Source organism: Salvelinus namaycush, chromosome 31, assembly GCF_016432855.1.
Source record: "Salvelinus namaycush isolate Seneca chromosome 31, SaNama_1.0, whole genome shotgun sequence".
Lineage (NCBI taxonomy): Eukaryota > Metazoa > Chordata > Actinopteri > Salmoniformes > Salmonidae > Salvelinus > Salvelinus namaycush.
Genome location: NC_052337.1, coordinates 48221731 through 48240038, shown reverse-complemented (window position 1 = coordinate 48240038; position 18308 = coordinate 48221731). Strand labels below are relative to the sequence as shown.

The following is an 18308-nucleotide window of genomic DNA, read 5'->3' as shown; positions in this document are numbered from 1 at the left end:
CCCTTAGATATGAATTTGGAGGAATATAAATTAAATATTAAATCATTAGACCTCTCACTAAAGGCGTCAGTAAAAAGTTATACTTAAATCCGAACTGGATTTAACGAAAAATGACATGAAAAGCGCACATTTGTAAATCCCAAACTCTAAAAGTATTTGGAACGGTAGATACAAATTATTTGTGACATTGTGGTTACAATAAAGAATGTAAACAAGATGCTGTGTTTTTATTTACAGTAGTGATGGACAACTGGAAGCACTTTGTATTTCTTCATCAACATCTTTAAGCTTCGTTAATAAAATAATGAGAAAAAAGACATTCAAAATGAAAGAAACAATGTGGTCCCAGAAACACCTCTCTGACATAGGGTCCAGCATATCTCTTGAAGATTTCTTCCTCAAAGAAATCTAGAGCCGTGAAACCTGAAAAAGGAGGCAAAAGTGATTTATTGTGGAAACAATATAGCAGTCCCTGAGGTGTAGGCATATTTTATGTACCTTTTGCTTTGTAAATAGCCTAACTTGTAAAAATCGAAAAATAAATTATACATATATATTTTTAACATGTCTTACCGAGCGTTTCCACAAGTTTCCTCAACTGTCTTCTGACTGTAATTAGAGCGATGGTGATGTGCCGTGAAGCCAGCAGATTACATATGGCCTTCGCCGATCGCTCATCATCTTCACTCATCAGTGAGTCGATGGCTTGAATAGTTTCACTGGAAATACGGGCTACAGCTGATGCATTGGTCCAGAGCCAGGCAGTATTGGCATGTTTAGTACAGTATGTACTGTAGGCTCTTTACTTGTCAGACTGCACAGTAGCCTAATAAACAAATGCCGGCAGCTTCTAGCTTCAAAATGCTTTACTATCCAAATGTTTAAAGTGTGTATGGGTGACCTCATGCAACCGCAAAATGTTGGATAAAGCTGTACAGTACTTCTTCATCAGCATCTTTATGCTTTCCTTAATAAAAAAAATTATAAAAATACTCTTTCAAAATGCAGATGTTTATTTAGCTATGGACCCATAACGAATTACTATGGGAATAATATCACTGAATTACAGAAATATTGTAACAAAGTTGTCTAATAAAGGTAAACAAATTGTTGCTTACTGGAAAATACTCTTTCAAAACACACACGGTCACGTTGTACAGCGCCATTATGGCTATTAGCAAGGCTATTAGCAGAACAATAGACTTGCCTAGGAGGGTAGGGGGAGAATTCTTTCATCAAATGTATTTCTTAGTTAGGGTGGCTGTATCACAACCGGCCATGATTGGTTGCAATTTCAGTTTAATCCACCAGAAAAGACAGAACAAATAATACAACAAATATTGTGGTGAAACACAAATATACTAATTGATAAAAAAATTATGAATTGGAACCTTTACCATGTGGAAGGGAAAAAAGTATTATTAACCCTGATTTTCACAAGCGTGGCAGGCTGTGAATTCTGCAAACAACGTTTCTAGGATGGGTTATAGCAGGACAATATATATTGGTCATGACTCCCGAGTGGCGCAGTGGTCTAAGGCACTGCATCTCAGTGCAACAACTCCCTGGTTCGAATCAAGGCTGTATCACATCTGACCGTGATTGGGAGTCCCATAGGGCAGCGCAAAATTGGCCCAGTGTCATCCGGGTTAGGGAAGGTTTTGGCTGGCCGGGATGTCCTTCTGTTCCTCTAAAAACAGAAATAAATATTTTGGCCTTTATTCAGATTACAAAATGCTCATTTTTGGGTTTTTTGGAAAACAAAATAATCTCCAAAATATTGTTATATATAGCCTACCCGCTGTGGATGACTATTTCAGCACCGTTCTGAGACAAGCATGGAGAAACAAAAAATGTTCAATTATATTCCATGATATTCTTAAGATATGTGTTGACTGAACATAAGCAAGTGATGTCTGCTAAATAATCAAAGTTGATACACAGTCATATAGCCTCGGCACCTACATAAAGCTACGTGTGGGCGACCTCGTGAAACCGCAAAATGTTGGATGAAGCATATACTGTACAGTACAATTTCTTCATCAGCAACTTAATGCTTTTGTTAACAAAATTACACAAATACTCATTCAAAATGCAGATGTTTATTTCCTTATGGATCCATAAATTACTGTGGGAATAAATATCACTGAATGACAGAAATAACGGAACAAAGTAGGCTAATGAAGGTAAACAAATTGTTGCCAACTGGAAAATACTATTATTTTGGTCTTTATTTTGATTACAAATCGCAGACTTTCATTTTTTTGAAAACAAAATAAATATCATCAAGTTGATGGCACAGTCATATAGCCCCGGCACCTAAATAAAGCTGAGTGACTCACTCACTCATGACTTTGGATTAAAATAAATAAGTACAAACATTCTTTCTGATAGTCTTTAATAAAGAAATGTTTTGGTTATCCTGACCTGGACACCATGTACAGTATTACTATAGCCCATCATGAGCTGTTAACAGGACAATATACCTTTACCAACACCTCTCTAACACCTCTCTACCAACACCTCCTTGATACTTTGTGGATGGGGCCTCCCGAGTGGCACAGCGGTCTAAGACACTGCAAAACGCATTGCAGGTGCAGGTTCGATACTGTGCTGGCCACCACCGGGAAACCCATATGTAATTATTAGCGATCACATCATTGAAGAAAAATATTTTCCGATATACTGTAGGCGACATGAGTCTCACTAGTGTTGAGTAATGTGCTGTTAAAAGTGGTGGTCTTATTAATTTGAAGAGCATATTGAAGTTAGAAGCAATAGCTTACCTGCTGTGTTCAACTATTTTAGCACAGTTTCACACTGCTCTGAGACAAGCATGGGAACTGGTCTTGATAAATCAATGAGATTTTTATTTTCACTAAATCTCCATTTGGGTATTGGTTAGACCACAATTATACAACTAGGGTGTGGAAATGTTATGCTCTTAGTACTGTAACCTACTCCCCACCATCTCGTTTTACAGCGCCATATTTTCTGTTCTATCCTAATGGAAACCCTGAGGGTTTTTAATTTTGGGGGGGAATAGAAACACCATGATATTAATCAAATTAATTAAGTAAAATTTCTTACAAATCAGTCCCATATACTATGTTCTTACGAAAAAAGGGTTTAAATTCTCTAGTACAGCAATTATTGAAGGCTATCAAATGCTTCTTAAAGATGCCCTCTGGTGGTCAAACTAGCACTAACTAACATTAGTGGTTGACAAATAACATGCCTTAGAATTCTGCGGCACCATGCAAGCTATGCTGCAGTACGCTGCAACTTTTAAAGGACGAACCACTGTACATGGGATTTCTGCTATCAGAATACGAAGCTCGCATTGAAAAGATGGGTCTAGAAGAGCAAAAGTCACTTTATGGTCTGATTGTGTTCAGACCTGTCTGGAGGTGGTCAGGGATGCATTGTGTGCGGATTTCTCTTCAGTCTGGATGCAAATCAGGCTACTAAAAGCTAATACAGTGTGTGACGTCATCAGCACTCCTCCCACAAGTCTCCAGAAAACATGCGTTTTGGGACCGAGAGGCACCTTCTCATTATGCCGTTGGAGGAAATACATTCCTATTGTGTGGGGAATGTGTTTGCTGGCCTCGTAAATGATAGCCGACTAGCTAATATTAATAAATATTTTTAGTTTGGCTAAAGTTGTGCTAACTTATTGGCAATTCCTTTAGTGTTGCTTGCTAGATTGCTACGGAGGTTAACTGGCCACTTAGCTACAGTAGTTAGCTTCTGCCATCAGCTGTTGTTTTATCATATTTTGACACTTACAAGGCCTAAACTTTAAAAAAAGATTTGGCAGGGCTCAACATTAACGCTTGTCCACGGACAAAAAAAAAAAAAGAAAGTCTGACAGGAGTATAGATTTAAGTTGTCCGAATGGCGTAAAAAAAAAAGTATATATTTATTATAATAATAAATCACAATATCAAACAATTACACCAATCAGAACTGGATCAGAGGCCAACATTGGTATAATATTCAAAAAAAATTCCCATGTAGCATACATACATATAAAATGCCTACATGTCAACGTGTAGGTGACATGCATAGTGGCTACAGCCTCATGTCCAAACCGATGCGGACATGAGGGAGGTGACAGAAAATATAGCCAAACTTTAATGAGACTATTACACTGAAAGAATATATAAATGCAATATGCAACAATTTCAAAGATGTTATTCATCTTGTTATTCAGTCATTTAAAATAAATTCAATAGGTCCTAATCTATGGATTTCACATGACTGAGAACAGAGATGTGCATCTGTTGGTCAAAGATCCCTTAAAAAAAAAAAAAAATGTAAGTAGGGGCGTGGATCAGGAAACCAGTCAGTATCTAGTGTGACCACCATTTGCCTCATACAACATGGCACATCTTCACACAGAGTTGATCAGGTTGTTGATTGTGGCCTGTGGAATGTTGTCCCACTCCTATACAATGGCGGGAACCGGAACATGCTGTCGTACACGTCGATCTAGAGCCTCCAAAACATGCTCATTGGGTGACATGTCTGGTGAGCATGGAAGAACTGGGACATTTTCAGCTTCCAGGAATTGTTACAGATCCTTGCAACATGGGGCCGTGCATTATAATGCTGAAACATGAGGTGATGGCGGCAGATGAATGGCACGAGAATGGGCCATTCTCGTCACGATATCTATGCATTCAAATTGCCATCGATAAAATGCAATTGTGTTCGCTGCCCATACTATAACCCCACCGCCACAAACGTGGTCTGAGGTTGAGGCCGGTTAAACGTATTGACAAATTCTCTAAAACGTCATAGGAGGCGGATTATGGAGAACTCCATTCTCTGGCAACAGCTCTGGTGGGCATTCCTGCAGTCAGCATGCTAATTGCACGCTCCCTCAACATTTGCAGCATTGTGTTGTGTGACAACTGCACATTTATTTGATTGTGCCCAGCACAAGGTGCACCTGTGTAATCATCATGCTGTTTAATCAGCTTCTTGATATGCCACACCTGTTAGGTGGATGGATTATCTTGACGAAGGCAAAAATGCTCACCAACGGATGTAAACCAATTTGTACACAATGAGAGAAATAACATTTTTGTGCTTATGCAACATTTCTGGTATCTTTTATTTCAGCTCATGAAGTATGGGACCAGCACTTTATATGCTGCATTTGTTTTTTTACAGTGTATATAAACCCCCCCATGCATTGGTTGTGCCCCCCACCCCTTTACACGAGTCAATTGTAGCAGTACTTTTAATTAAACTGCCTACACGTACAGTATTATATAGAGCCATTAGTGCATGGAACGCCATTCCATCTCATATTGCCCAAATAAACAGCAAACCTGGTTGGGGGAGAAAAAAAAAAACTGATGAATGAAGCAACATCACACAGCACAACACCCCCCCCCCCCCCCCCCCCCCATTTGACCTAGATAGTTTGTGTGTATGTATTGATATGTAGGCTACGTGTGCCTTTAAAAAAAAATTAACATGTATTTAGTTCTGTCCTTGTCTATTAATGTTCTGTATTATGACATGTTTCGTGTGGACCTAAGGAAGAGTAGCTGCTGCTTTTGCAACAGCTAATGGAGATCCTAATAAAATACCCAAAATTTGTCGACCAGACAAACCTACCTTTTTTTAACCAGGGCCTTATGGCCCTTATGGCGCTGGTCAAAAGTAGTGCGCCATGTAGGGGGTGGGGAGCAATTTGGGACACAACCCTAGTCCCAACCTAGAACAGCAGAACTGACAAACCACAGACACGACTTCTCCTTTCCCTTTCTCTCTCTCTCTCTCACCTCAGACTACTGCACCATAATAGCCTAAGTAGTGGTTAATGCCTAACAACTAAAGTACTCCATCAAAATATAGCTGTTTATAAACTGCCTGGATACGCTACTTCTTTCCAACAGCCTCAGAATGCAAAATAGTGTGATAATGCTTTTTTCCTCAGGGTTCTGTGTTTCAGATAAGGACTTTAAAGTGGTCCTCAGTTCACAGCAGTAGTTATGTAAGGTGGTGATGATAACAAAGCTAATGTATTGTGCTGCTGTAGGGAGGACTGAGTGGAGTGTTGCTGCTGGGCTCTGAGGCAGCAGAGGTCACTATAGCTGCCTGCCTGGCTGCCATACATATGCATGTGTACGCACGCACACACAGCACTAAGAGTGTGGGGTGGGGTGTGGCATTGGGCGGGAGGAGGGTATGGCTTTTCTCTCCGTTTCTCTCTGCTAGGAACAATACAATTCTGCAACACTACAATGCAGCAAACACAGCCAGGACAGGAGAGCCACTTAATCAACCAGTGCTGACTAGGTCATTAGTCTAATCTAGACCTTGACTCTTTATAAACAGGGTAACACACAGACGGCTCAAAGGAGAACTGTGTGGGCTCACTGGCTGCTGCTGCTCTGAGACAGGACAACACTACCTGAGGCTAGGTGAAGAGAAAGAGTGTGGTGGCCCAACGAGTGTGTATGTAGCAGCCTTTGGTAGAGTATCAGCCAGATCCAATTCACTCCTTTACCCATATCCCTTGGGCTAACCCTTCAATGTTTGCAGATCTGAAGGGTCTGGATAGTAGCTTTAACAATGCATAAAATAAAGCTCCACCACAGCACAGACAGAGCAGTTAAAATCTATAAAACCCCAGAAAGGGGAGGATCAGAGCTTGTTATGAGCATGTTGTGACAGAGCATTCCTCTAGAGCACTGTAACTCTCTCTCAACACGACACACCCATCTTTCCAAACCCCATACTACTGTACAATCTTCCACCACACACAGTAACCAATGCTGGAGACTTAGTTTGGGTAGCCTACAACGGCACTGACCGTTTCCAAACAGGAACCAGAGGGGTATCCTATGAATCAGGTTTGAGAAGTTAACAAGGTAACTTTGGTCATACGAATGTGGCTCACTTTTTAAGTCAATTTATATGGCAACAAATCCATCAGAACTAACCTGCTCCTGGGCAGGCTACACTCTGGGCTGATTTAGTCACACATTAAAATCTAGCACGGACTTGCCCATGGATTGATGTTTCAGCATTGTCTCAATGAAGAGTTCGGCGTTCAAATAGCCAAAATACATGCAAACGCAGTTACAAGCCTGCTGGAGTTAGCGGCAGGTGGACGAGCAATATCTAGCTTGCGTCGTAGGATACCCCTCTAGACTGGATAACAACAAACATCAACATAACACCACAATATTGCATTCCTTATGTGTAGCAGCCAGGTAGTCTAGCTACTTTGAACATTGCAGTTCAATATAGAATTATTGGCTTACGGCATGCCTGTACAACTGTCTAGACAGAGGAATCCAACGGTGTGATTAAATTTCAATCCATTTACCTTATATTTGGCCAGTGCCTACAGAACAGCTTCCACAACTATGTTGTATTACTACTGACTGATTGTCTTCTCTTTTAGTGTGTTAACAGGCACCAGACTGCTGGCCCTGATGACAGTGAGTACGTGGTGGGCGTTTCGCTGAAGTGCAAAGGCACACAAACATCTCTCGGTGCATCCTTACTTTAGGCTAGTCATTGACCCCAAAAGACTTTCCTGACTTTCCCCACTAGTCAAAGAGTAGCCATTAGTTGAAGTAATGGCCACAATGTCTGCTACAGTTCCAAAACATAACTATGTTTAATCCTGGCTTTATTATAAAGTACTTTATTTAAACAGCAAACATTTCCTGAGCATACTGAAGATTGTGACAGTTCACTACCAGGCATTTATTTAGTTTAGTAGGTCTATGAGGAAACTTCTTGAACCAGAATGTACCTCCCAGTACATTCAGCTTCTCACTCTAATGTCCTGGGTATATCTGAGCAGCCCATGCAAACAAGATTATTGTGAATTATTAATATTACAGTTCTGTATGGTCAAGGCAAGGCATGGAGAGCAGGGTAGAGCAGAATGCTTCATGTAGCCAGGGAGGGAGAGGGCAGGCAGCTTCAAGCTTGATAAAAGACAGAAAGGCCAATGAAACCCCAGAGTGAACACCAAACACATCTACATTACCCGATACCCACTCTCCAGGACATTCACTATGGATTAAAATCAAAGGAACGTTGCATGTGTTCAGCAGGACAGAATGTTGTGGAACATTCAGATATAAATATATTATCTAGAAGTTCAGATGTACATCTCTGACATTGACTGGGCGAGTCCTCTGACATGTCAGCTCTATTTGTGGCATTTCTATGTGGACCCTTCAGTTTGTTGAGTGAGGAGGGGGGTGGGGGTTATGAGTCAGCACTGCTGGGTTTGTGTCCACATGTGCAAGGGACAGCAGGAACTCCAACAATGAGCAGAGCAGGGCCACTGCAGGTGCAGCCTAGGCTGTGAGGAGGGAGGGTGAGGGCAGGGGATAGGCCACATTCCTCATAAGAGGCTTTTAAAAAAAATGTTTTGTGGACAGCCTTGCAAGAGGCATGGTTAATACAACTATGAGCTAACTGTCTGCTCTCATAAGCTTTCTGTCCTCTGCTCTCTGGATGGGGTAGTGGGGAAAGTTTAAGCTCTTCTTAGTGTGAAAACAACCTGAGGGTTCCGATGAACGCCCGAAACATCAAGCTTTTAATAGTCGTTTAAATAAAATAATGTTTAACAGAAAGCGAGTGTTTCACCTTTTCAATTATGATAAAAAATGTTGGTTGCACCTCAACTCTCGCCCTCTTTAAGGGAAATATAATATATTCTGATCTGCAAGTATGATGAGGGACTTGAGGTGCTTGAGTGGGGGAATTTGAAAGTGTAACAATCCTGGCAAATAAATGAACGCCAAAATAAATGCATTGGATTACTTTGGTTAGGCCTATTAGCATAAGAGAATCACTAAGGTTAATTATGTAAACATTCACCCATAGAGAAATTGTCACCCGTCTATCTCAGTCAACAGTAATTATCATTTGAGACTATTCTAACAACAATAATTACAGGAGACAGATGTGCATTAACTGACGTTACAGGACAGATGATTTTCCTGTTGGCGTCCTCCCCCAGGTACACAGGCAGGATAAGGTCTCCTCTCCAAGTCCCAGCAAAGCCAATTATGGAAATATTCACCCAGAGAGAATAGGACTATACTAGAGCATGCAAATGGATTGACGACAATGGGTTGTTCTGCTTGACTTCCCACTGGGTTTGTGTTAATAACCTACATGCAATCTTTGCCTGAACGCATTGGGCATGTGTGAATACCCATACTTGCATTCAAAATAATAGGCTGATTAGGTATGTGAATTTCTTAATTTCGTACACTTTAAAATGCCAGGATGTCATTTAGGCTTTTCATTTAGTAGAATTTGCTGAACACTATTGAGGAAGATAAGCATCTTTACAGACCCATGTTTGACAACAGCTGATAATCAGATAAGAGGACAGGGGTAAGTAGTAGGCAAGACAGATTTAGGATAGTAGGCAAGAGATTTTAAAACCACAGACAGCTGCCAACTTTGTCCAAAATCAGTCTATAGTTTTAAGATGACTGGAGATTGTCAAATATTTAAGTCACTAACGTCACAGTGCTACTTTGCAGATAATAACAAGGCAGCCAAAAGTTCTATATTAACCAGCAACTAAGAAATAGGACTGATTTAGAACTGGTTCATGTTAAATTTTATGGTATGTTCAAGGTTTGTTGCATTGATGTTACGTAATGTTTATTTTTTTTGCTGACCAACTTTTGCCACTGTATCTAAAGTGTGCCAACTTAATTTAATCTAAAGTCCAGTGTGTCTGGTATTAACTGATATTTCTCACACAGCTTAGGCATACTCAACTTTTACCCTACGAGGTCCGGAGCCTGCTGGTTTTCTGTAACTAATTGCGCACACCTGGAGTCCCAGATCTAAAATCAGTCTCTGATTAGAGGGGAACAATAAAATAAAAATAGCAGTTTAACTGGCTTCTAGGTCCATAATTGAGTTTGAGGGGTATATGCTATTCAAAATAAGGAACCTCACACACAACCATGGTTAAAAACAAAACAGTGTGCTGCTTACCTCTATAGAGTGTGATGGAATCTTCAGTTTGGAAAGGCTGGGCTTGGTGCTTTTCAAGTCTGGTAAGGGTTCATGATAAGACTGTCCATGGAAGCCTTCAGGAGAGGGCTTGAAGTCCGGAGACTCGCTGGTCACCTGGTCCTGGCCGTCCATGGGCCGGACGTAGGCTGTGGGCTTCTGGGGCATGACCAGGTTTAGTTTAGAGGCCAGTGGTAGAGGGAATGTCTGAGAGGGCAGGGTTGTTGCTCCCTCGATGGCCAGAAGTGGGATGTCTCTCTGGGGGTCATCAAGACGGGACCCCTCCATTGGGACAGGGGAGTCGGGGTGCAGGAGGGAGGCCGGGTGCCTCTCGGGGTGCAGGGGGGATCCTTGGTGCCTGTCGGGGGTGTCCTGGGGCTCAGAGTCGCTGGGGTCACTGGAATGTAGGGGGGATAGGGGCTCAGCTGGGGGGGTTAGGGTGGAGAGGACCGGAGTAAGACTGGCACACTCCCTGAGGTCTGGCCAGGGGCAGGGTTCAGCTTTCCCCTGGATGGGATCAGGGCTGGCCTGGCCTTGACTGAGACCCAGTGAGGACTGGGTGTGGGAGGAGGGACCAGGGAGCCTCTTCAGAGGCTGAGAAGTTTGACTGCTAATGGAGGGACCACCACTACCACTCCGGCCTGCCCTGTACAGAGGAGTGTTCTGGAATGGAGGCTTCACTCTGTCTCGGCTGTGAGATGGCCGCCTATATGTTGTGGTGACGTGAGATGAAGGGTCATTAGAGAAGCTACTGTCCAAACACAGATGAGAGTTGGGGTTTTTCACATCTTCATAACTACCCAGCATCCTCTGTATACGGCCGGAAAGCTCATCTCCTTTGTTTGTCTGAAACAGAAAATAAAAGTTTAGGTTCTGCAGACAATGTTGGGACAATTGATTATAACAGGGTTCTTATCAGATCAGCAATGGTTGTTGTTAGCCTTGAAAATGAATGATAGAGAGTAAGACGAGAATAACAATAGCATCTTGTTACACGCTCTTTCTTGTTGTAGAAGTCGACCCCAAACTGCTAACGCGTACTTAGTATCGCAAGTCCAGGCCTACCTTTTAACTAAACCGAGAGCAACATGCAGTGAGGGTGATATTGTAGTCCACAAATAAAACAAGCATATCAGTTTAGGTGAGGTTTTCTGATAAACATTTATGTATCTAAATACTTGTTGCCCTTTGAGTCTCTGTGTATGTATCGCCCAAAATATCAAATATTGGCTGACTATTTACGGCAACCAACCAATGTGACCTTACAAAGTGGTAGACTAGACAAAGTTCTCTCTGTGACAGTAGCTAGCTTACCCCCTGGGGTTGGATTCCATGTATGGGCTCACTAGTCACGCCAAACAAAATCCTCAGAAAAGGGCAATGTCGGGTTGAGGTGGAAGGATGTGTCCTAATTCGCCACCCTTCTCCCAAATCGAACACTTGCCTCACGGGGGAGCGTGCTATGCCACTGCTTATAAGTATAAGAAATCTAAGATGTGTCAAAAACATGATATCCAATGCCCTGTGTACACATTCGCCAATACTGTATACCCCAGTATAGTATAGAAACGTTATGACACTGGATACCGCCCAACCCTATTTTCAGCTGATAGCAGTGGAACCCGGTGTGGGCGTCTGCTGCATTAGCCCAGCTGTGACAAGAACCAACGAGTTGTGCGTTCCGAGATGCCATACTGCACACCACTGTTATTTGCCCGTTTGTGTCCAGCCTGTTATCTTGCATGATTCTTGCCATTCTACTTCGACAAGCTGTTTTCGCCTATAAGACTGCAGCTGACTGGATGTTCTTGTTTGTCACACCATTCTCGGTAAACCCTATAAACTGTCGCGCGTGAACAGTGCAGAAGGCAGGCCATTTCTGAGATACTGGAACTGGTACCCCTGGCACCGACAATCATACCACGCCCATGTTGTTTAGGTCACTCGTTTTGCCCATTCTAGTGTTCAATGGAACAGTAATTGAATGCCTCGATGACAGTCTGCCTCCTTTATATAACAAGCCACGGCAACGTGACTCAATGTCTGTAGGAGCGAACTATAAACTGGCCACCGAGTGTATACCATGTCCATGCTCTAAGACAACTCCATCAGACCCAATAAGACCGCATCGTGGTTTCAATGGTTCTGAACACCTTAGTCGCCCGTTTCAGCTGCAAACTTCCTGGACATGTTATTTGATGGATCTATTTATTCTGGAGCCGCCCATAGCAGCAGGCCTGTGCAGTAGACCGGAGTTCGAGAGTTGTTCAAGAAAACGTCTCTAATGTCTGAGCTACAGTTCTATTATGACCCATCGTGGAAAGCTTAGACGCTCATGAACACGCACGTGTTGACAGTTTTGCTCTACGAAGCTCACAAGCCACACAGAATTCATTAGAATGCAAGTGCTTTCCTACATAGAATATCATAAGGAAGAATTGCATTGTGATAATCCCTGATGTTTTCCTGAACTTTGTTATAGCTACCAGACATACAAACAGATCACAGACATGGGTATTAGACAATTGCAGTCTAGAATGATTTATTAATTAACTGCGCAAACCAGTTATATGGGATATCGTGATATTTGGAGTATCGTAGAAGAGGTCTCCCCAAATATCACACAACCCTACTAGGAACTTACATTAGAGGGGAGGAGAAAGGCGAGAACTGCCGTGAGCCTGGAGCTAGCATATACTTCAGTTACTACTAGACGTCGACCACATTGGGATTACAGAAGGGTATGCACACAGGTGACCACTTCCTGAGCAACTCATAAATACATCAAGAAGCTCTGAAGAGTTTCTCATAAAAAGGTTGGAGTCGGGTTCACAACACCTCTCTTAAGAGCAAACAGCAACACAAATAGTACGCAGTTCTACATGGTTATTAGAACTGAAGGAGGACATAGGCCTAGAGGTAAACAGGAACCAAACTCACCTTGTAGGGTTCCCCAAAGAGGGGAACGTTCTCCTGGTAGAACTCCTTCTCCTGGAGGCCTTCCTGGTTTCGCCTCTCCCACTCTCGGATGCGAAGGAGATTCCTCTCTTCATTGTAGCTGCAGTGAATCAGACAGACACAGGACGTAAAATCGGCGCCACTGTTTACTCATGGGCCAAATCATAACTTGAAATGTGTGCGCAAGTCTGAATTTCTGTAGACATGGATATGATTTACACAGAAGTCTGAGTACACACCTAGCCAAAGTACTGTCCAGGGGGATGTCATAATGTGTGCCCATCATAACTGGAGATGGGTGTAATCTGGGTATGTGTACCAATTATTTCTGGAGACAGGTGTAATGGGGGATGTGTGCTTATATCGGAAACAGGTGTAATTATATACAAACACAGTCCTATGGGGTTGGCATCGCATTTGTTCCAAACACTACCGCTGGACTGGGACACTGCCAGAAGACATGAAAATGGATAACATCAATTTATTTTACTGGGGGAAAATAGGCTTTTAAAATCAGTTTGGTGGCAGTAAGACGTTTGAGTGTGGTTAATTATAATTCCTAAAACCAGGACTCAAGCATGGATTATACTTGAGGCCCAAGCGATTTCCACAGAGTTTGGTATGCCTGCCTTTTCCTGTTACGCTCCTTGCCTATGGAATAGCCTGCAGACTAAACTTGAGACTCTTTTCCCCCTTGCCCATTTTAAACATTACTTGGAGGATTTTTATTTTTGTATTGCTTGTAACTGCTTCAGGTAATGCAAGTTCTTGTGCTGTTAGTGGAATAACCTGTGTAAATGTAACAATCTGCTGCTGTATTTTTTTGTCTCATCTGTGATAGTTTTGTTTGTCTTGTGTAGTTTCTTAATCATTGTACCTGAACTGTATGTGTAAACATGTATACGCAGGGCCCAGCTGTAAAAGAGACCTTGGTCTCAGTCTGTGTTCCTTGTTGAAATAAAGGTATAATAATATAATTCAGATGGAGAACTGGCTGTAGCTTCAAATTTAAAATGTTTTAATAAAATCTGGCGGTTTGCCCATGAGCAAGGCCCTCATTTGCTCCAGGGGTGCCATACTACCATGGCTGACCACGTAAAACAACCCTCATTTGCTCCAGGGGTGCCGTACTACTGTGGATGACATTGTAAAACAACACATTCCACTGCACATCCGGTGTATGTGACAATAAAACATGACAACATTTTACTGCCAACAAGACAAGTGAGGTGGCCTAGTTAAAGACAATTTTTAGCACAGTTGATTATGAATCATTGAGACTGGTCAAAGTACCAAGCCAGCCAGCACAGAAAGTTAGAGAAACTACTCAGGTTCTCCTTCTAAACAGCACTCAGATTTTGTGTAGTCTTCATTTACAACTTGCCACAATTGTTGGAACAAGTTTCGTAACCCTAGCAGACCTTCATAATCCTATCCAACCAAAGAAAATTATTCAAACTAATTAGCCTAGGTATGGTAGTCGGAGATAAACCTACACAGTAGAGTTGAATGTGTCTACAGCAGCTCAGGGGAGTCCAAAGGAGCCATAAGGCTGAAATATGATTTTAAGTGTAAACCACTTAGGCTTGGGCGGTAACCAGATGTTCACGTCGGCAAAAAAGTTACGACAAAAAAGCCCATTGGGGTTCTATTACAAAAACACTAACAAAATTAACAGCGAAATCACACAGACGATGTTAACTAAAGGCTAACGAGTGAAAACAAACAAACGAATTGCAAAGACTGGCAAATCCAGTTCAGAGTTGAACAAGCATAGCTAGTAGCGACCGAAAATCATTCTTCTGCTCCCTTATAATTAGCCGTGATTGCATTTTTGATTTGTTTTTTGTGAGACATGTGGCCACTTTGGTTTGTTTCCCACTGCTTCAATTGAAGGGTGTTGCACCACTCTGTTGCTCCCGCTATTCATGACTTTATTAGGTGTGACTGCATCGGCCACAGAAAAATCCCCATGCATGCATTCAATTTATTTAGTCAGGCAAACACATTATTCTCACATTTGAGAATGTAATAATAATTTGAACATCAACACATTGGCAAGGACCAATAAATCAAATTGTATGTCACATGCACCGAATACAACAGGTGTAGTAGACCTTACCGTGAAATGCTTACTTACAAGCCAACCAACAATGCAGTTCAAGAAATAGAGGTAAGATAATATGTACTATTTACATAGTCCACCCAGACCTAGACTTAGCACTCTGGTACCACTTGCCGTGCGGTAGCAGAGAGAACAGTCTCTGACTTAGATGACTGGAGTCATTTTTTGGGCCTTCCTCTGACACCACCTAGTACATAAACTCAGCAAAAAAAATAAACATCCTCTCACTGTAAACTGTGTTTATTTTCAGCAAACTTAACATGTGTAAATATTTGTATGAACATTACAAGATTCAACAGACAAACTGAACAAGTTCCACAGACATGTGACTAACAGAAATGGAATAATGTGTCCCTGAACAAAGGGGGGGGTCAAAATCAAAAACAGTAAGTATCGGGTGTGGCCACCAGCTGCATTAAGTACTGCAGTGCATCTCCTCATTGACTGCACCAGATTTGCCAGTTCTTTCTGTGAGATGTTACCCCACTCATCCACCTTCAAGTTTCCGGACATTTTCTTGGTGGGGGGGGGGGGGCATAGCCCTCATCCTCTGAGTCAACAGGTCCCAGATGTGCTCAATGGGATTGAGATCCGGGCTCTTCGCTGGCCAATGCAGAACACTGACATTCCTGTCTTGCAGGAAATCACGCACAAAACGAGCAGTATGGCTGGTGGCATTGTCATGCTGGAGAGTCATGTCAAGATGAGCCTGCAGGAAGGATACCACATGAGGGAGGATGTCTTCCCTGTAACGCACAGCGTTGGGATTGCCTGCAATGACTCAGTCCGATGATGCTGTGACACACCGCCGCAGACCATGACTGACCCTCCGCCTCCAAATCGATCCGCTCCAGAGTACAGGCCTCGGTGTAACGCTCATTCCTTTGACGATAAACGCGAATCCGACCATCACCCCTGGTGAGACAAAACCGCGACTCGTCAGTGAAGAGCACTTTTTGTCCGTCCTGTCTGGACCAGCGACGGTGGGTTTGTGCCCATAGGCGACATTGTTGCCAGTGATGTCTGATGAGGACCTGCCTTACAACAGGTCTACAAGCCCTCAGTCCAGCCTCTCTCAGCCTATTGCGGACAGCCTGAGCACTGATGGAGGGATTGTGCGTTCCTGGTGTAACTCAGGCAGTTGTTGTTGCCATCCTGTACCTGTCCCGCAGGCGTGATGTTCGGATGTACCGATCCTGCGCAGGTGTTGTTACATGGTCACTCATATACAGTGCTGTGAAAAAGTATTTGCCCCCTTTCTGATTTTCTCTACTTTTGCACATTTTAGATACTGAATATTATCAAATCTTCAAACTAAAGCAAATATTAGATAAAGGAAACCTGAGTTCACGAAAACGAAACAAATGATTGAATTAACTTATGCAACACCCAATTCCCCTGTGTGAAAACATAATTGCCCCCCTTACAACCAGTTACTGAGTGTGACACCTTTAGCTGCAACGACTGCAACCAGTAGTTGTTCTTCCAGTAGTTGTTGATCAGGGACCTTAATTGCCTACAGTCTGTAAGCAGTTAGTGTCTTAACGACCGTTCCACAGGTGCATGTTCATTAATTGTTTATGTTTCATTGAACAAGCATGAGAAACAATGTTTAAACCCTTTACGATCAAGATCTGTTATTTTAATTTTTACAAATTATTTTTGAAGACAGGGTCCTGAAAAAGGGACGTTTCTGTTTTTGCTGAGTTTAGGTCCTGGATGTCAGGAAGCTTGGCCCCAGTGATGTAATGGGCCGAGCATTTCCCATTTTATTTATTATTTAGACTTGGCAAGTCAGTTAAGAGCAAATTCATATTTACAATGACGGCCAAACCCGGACGACACTGGGCCAATTGTGCACCACCCTATGGGACTCCATATCACAGCCGGTTGTGATTCATCCTGGAATCGAACCAGGGTCCGTAGTGACGCCTCCAGCACTGAGAAGCAGTGCCTTAGACCGCTGCGCCACTCGGGAGCCCACAGTTCCCATACCAGGTGGTGAGGCAACTGGTCAGGATGCTCTCGATGGCACAGCTGTAAAACTTTGAGGATCTGGGTACCCACACAAAATCTTTTCAGTCTCCTGAGGGGGAAAAGGAGTTGTCGTGCCCTTTTCACGACTGTCTTAGTGTGTTTGGACCATGATAGTTTGTTGGTTATATAGACACCAAGGAACTTGAACCTGCTCCACCACAGCCCCGTCAATGTGAATGGGGGAGTGTTCAGCCCTCCTTTCCCTGAAGTCCACGATCAGTTCCTTTGTCTTGCTCACTTTGAGGGAGAGGTTGTTGTCCTGTCACCACACGGCCAGGTCTCTGACCTCCTCCCTATAGGCCGTCTTGTCGTTGTGTCATCAGCAAACTTAATTGTGTTGGAGTTGTGCTTGGCCACGCAGTTGTGGGTGAACAGGGAGTACAGGGTAGGGACTAAGCACGCACCCCTGAGGGGGCCCCGTGTTAAGGAACAGTGTGGCAGATGTGTTGTTGCTTACCCTTAACACCTGGGGGCGGCCCGTCAGGATCCAGTTTCAGAGGGAGGTTTTGAGTCTTTGTGGGCACTATGGTGTTGAATGCTGAGCTGTAGTCAATGACCAGAATTCTCACACAAGTGTTCCTTTTGTCCAGGTGGGAAAGGCCCGTGTAGAGTGCGATTGAGATTGCGTCTTCTGTGGAATCTTTTAGGGTGGAATGAAAATTAGAGTGGGTCTAGGGTTTCCGATAGGGATGCACGATATATCGGGTAGCATATCGGAATTGGCCGATATTAGCTATTAATGACAACATCGGCCTGATGTCTAGTTTAATGCCGATGTGCAAAACCGAAGTCAAAGCTGACGTGCATATGTATATAACGTAAGTAGATGACGTACGTATATAACGGCATGAAAAATACAGCACTACACACAACAAAAGCAGAAAAATACTATGTTACTTGCTAAGGGCGTCACGACAATGTCAGCCCCATGAGAATGCTGATTCTGACAGCACAGTGGGTCGACAAGGATTTCGTAAAGAGGAAAGCCGTATCGCATGCTCAAGAATGTGCTGGTTCTCATACTGCTGCTGCCCTTTCAATGGCATTTGAGAACATGTTTGAAACATGAACACTCCTAGCGCCATTCGAACAACTGACTTTAGAAATAAGCTAATCAACTGCGTCTGCAGCAGACGCGATACCAACTTTCATG

At 42.9% G+C, this 18308-nt stretch overlaps 1 protein-coding gene across 1 annotated transcript in view; it reads right to left on the bottom strand.

Moving 5' to 3' along the window:
* The window catches only part of LOC120025650 (AF4/FMR2 family member 1-like), a 70363-nt gene that overhangs the window by 43397 nt on the left and 8658 nt on the right, over positions 1–18308 (bottom strand). The window contains exons 2-3 of the mRNA XM_038970196.1: positions 12976–13093; positions 10018–10881 (exon numbers count right to left, since the gene is read on the bottom strand). Of these exons, the coding sequence (XP_038826124.1) occupies positions 10018–10881; positions 12976–13093 (982 nt within the window). The remainder of the gene's footprint in view (positions 1–10017; positions 10882–12975; positions 13094–18308) is intronic.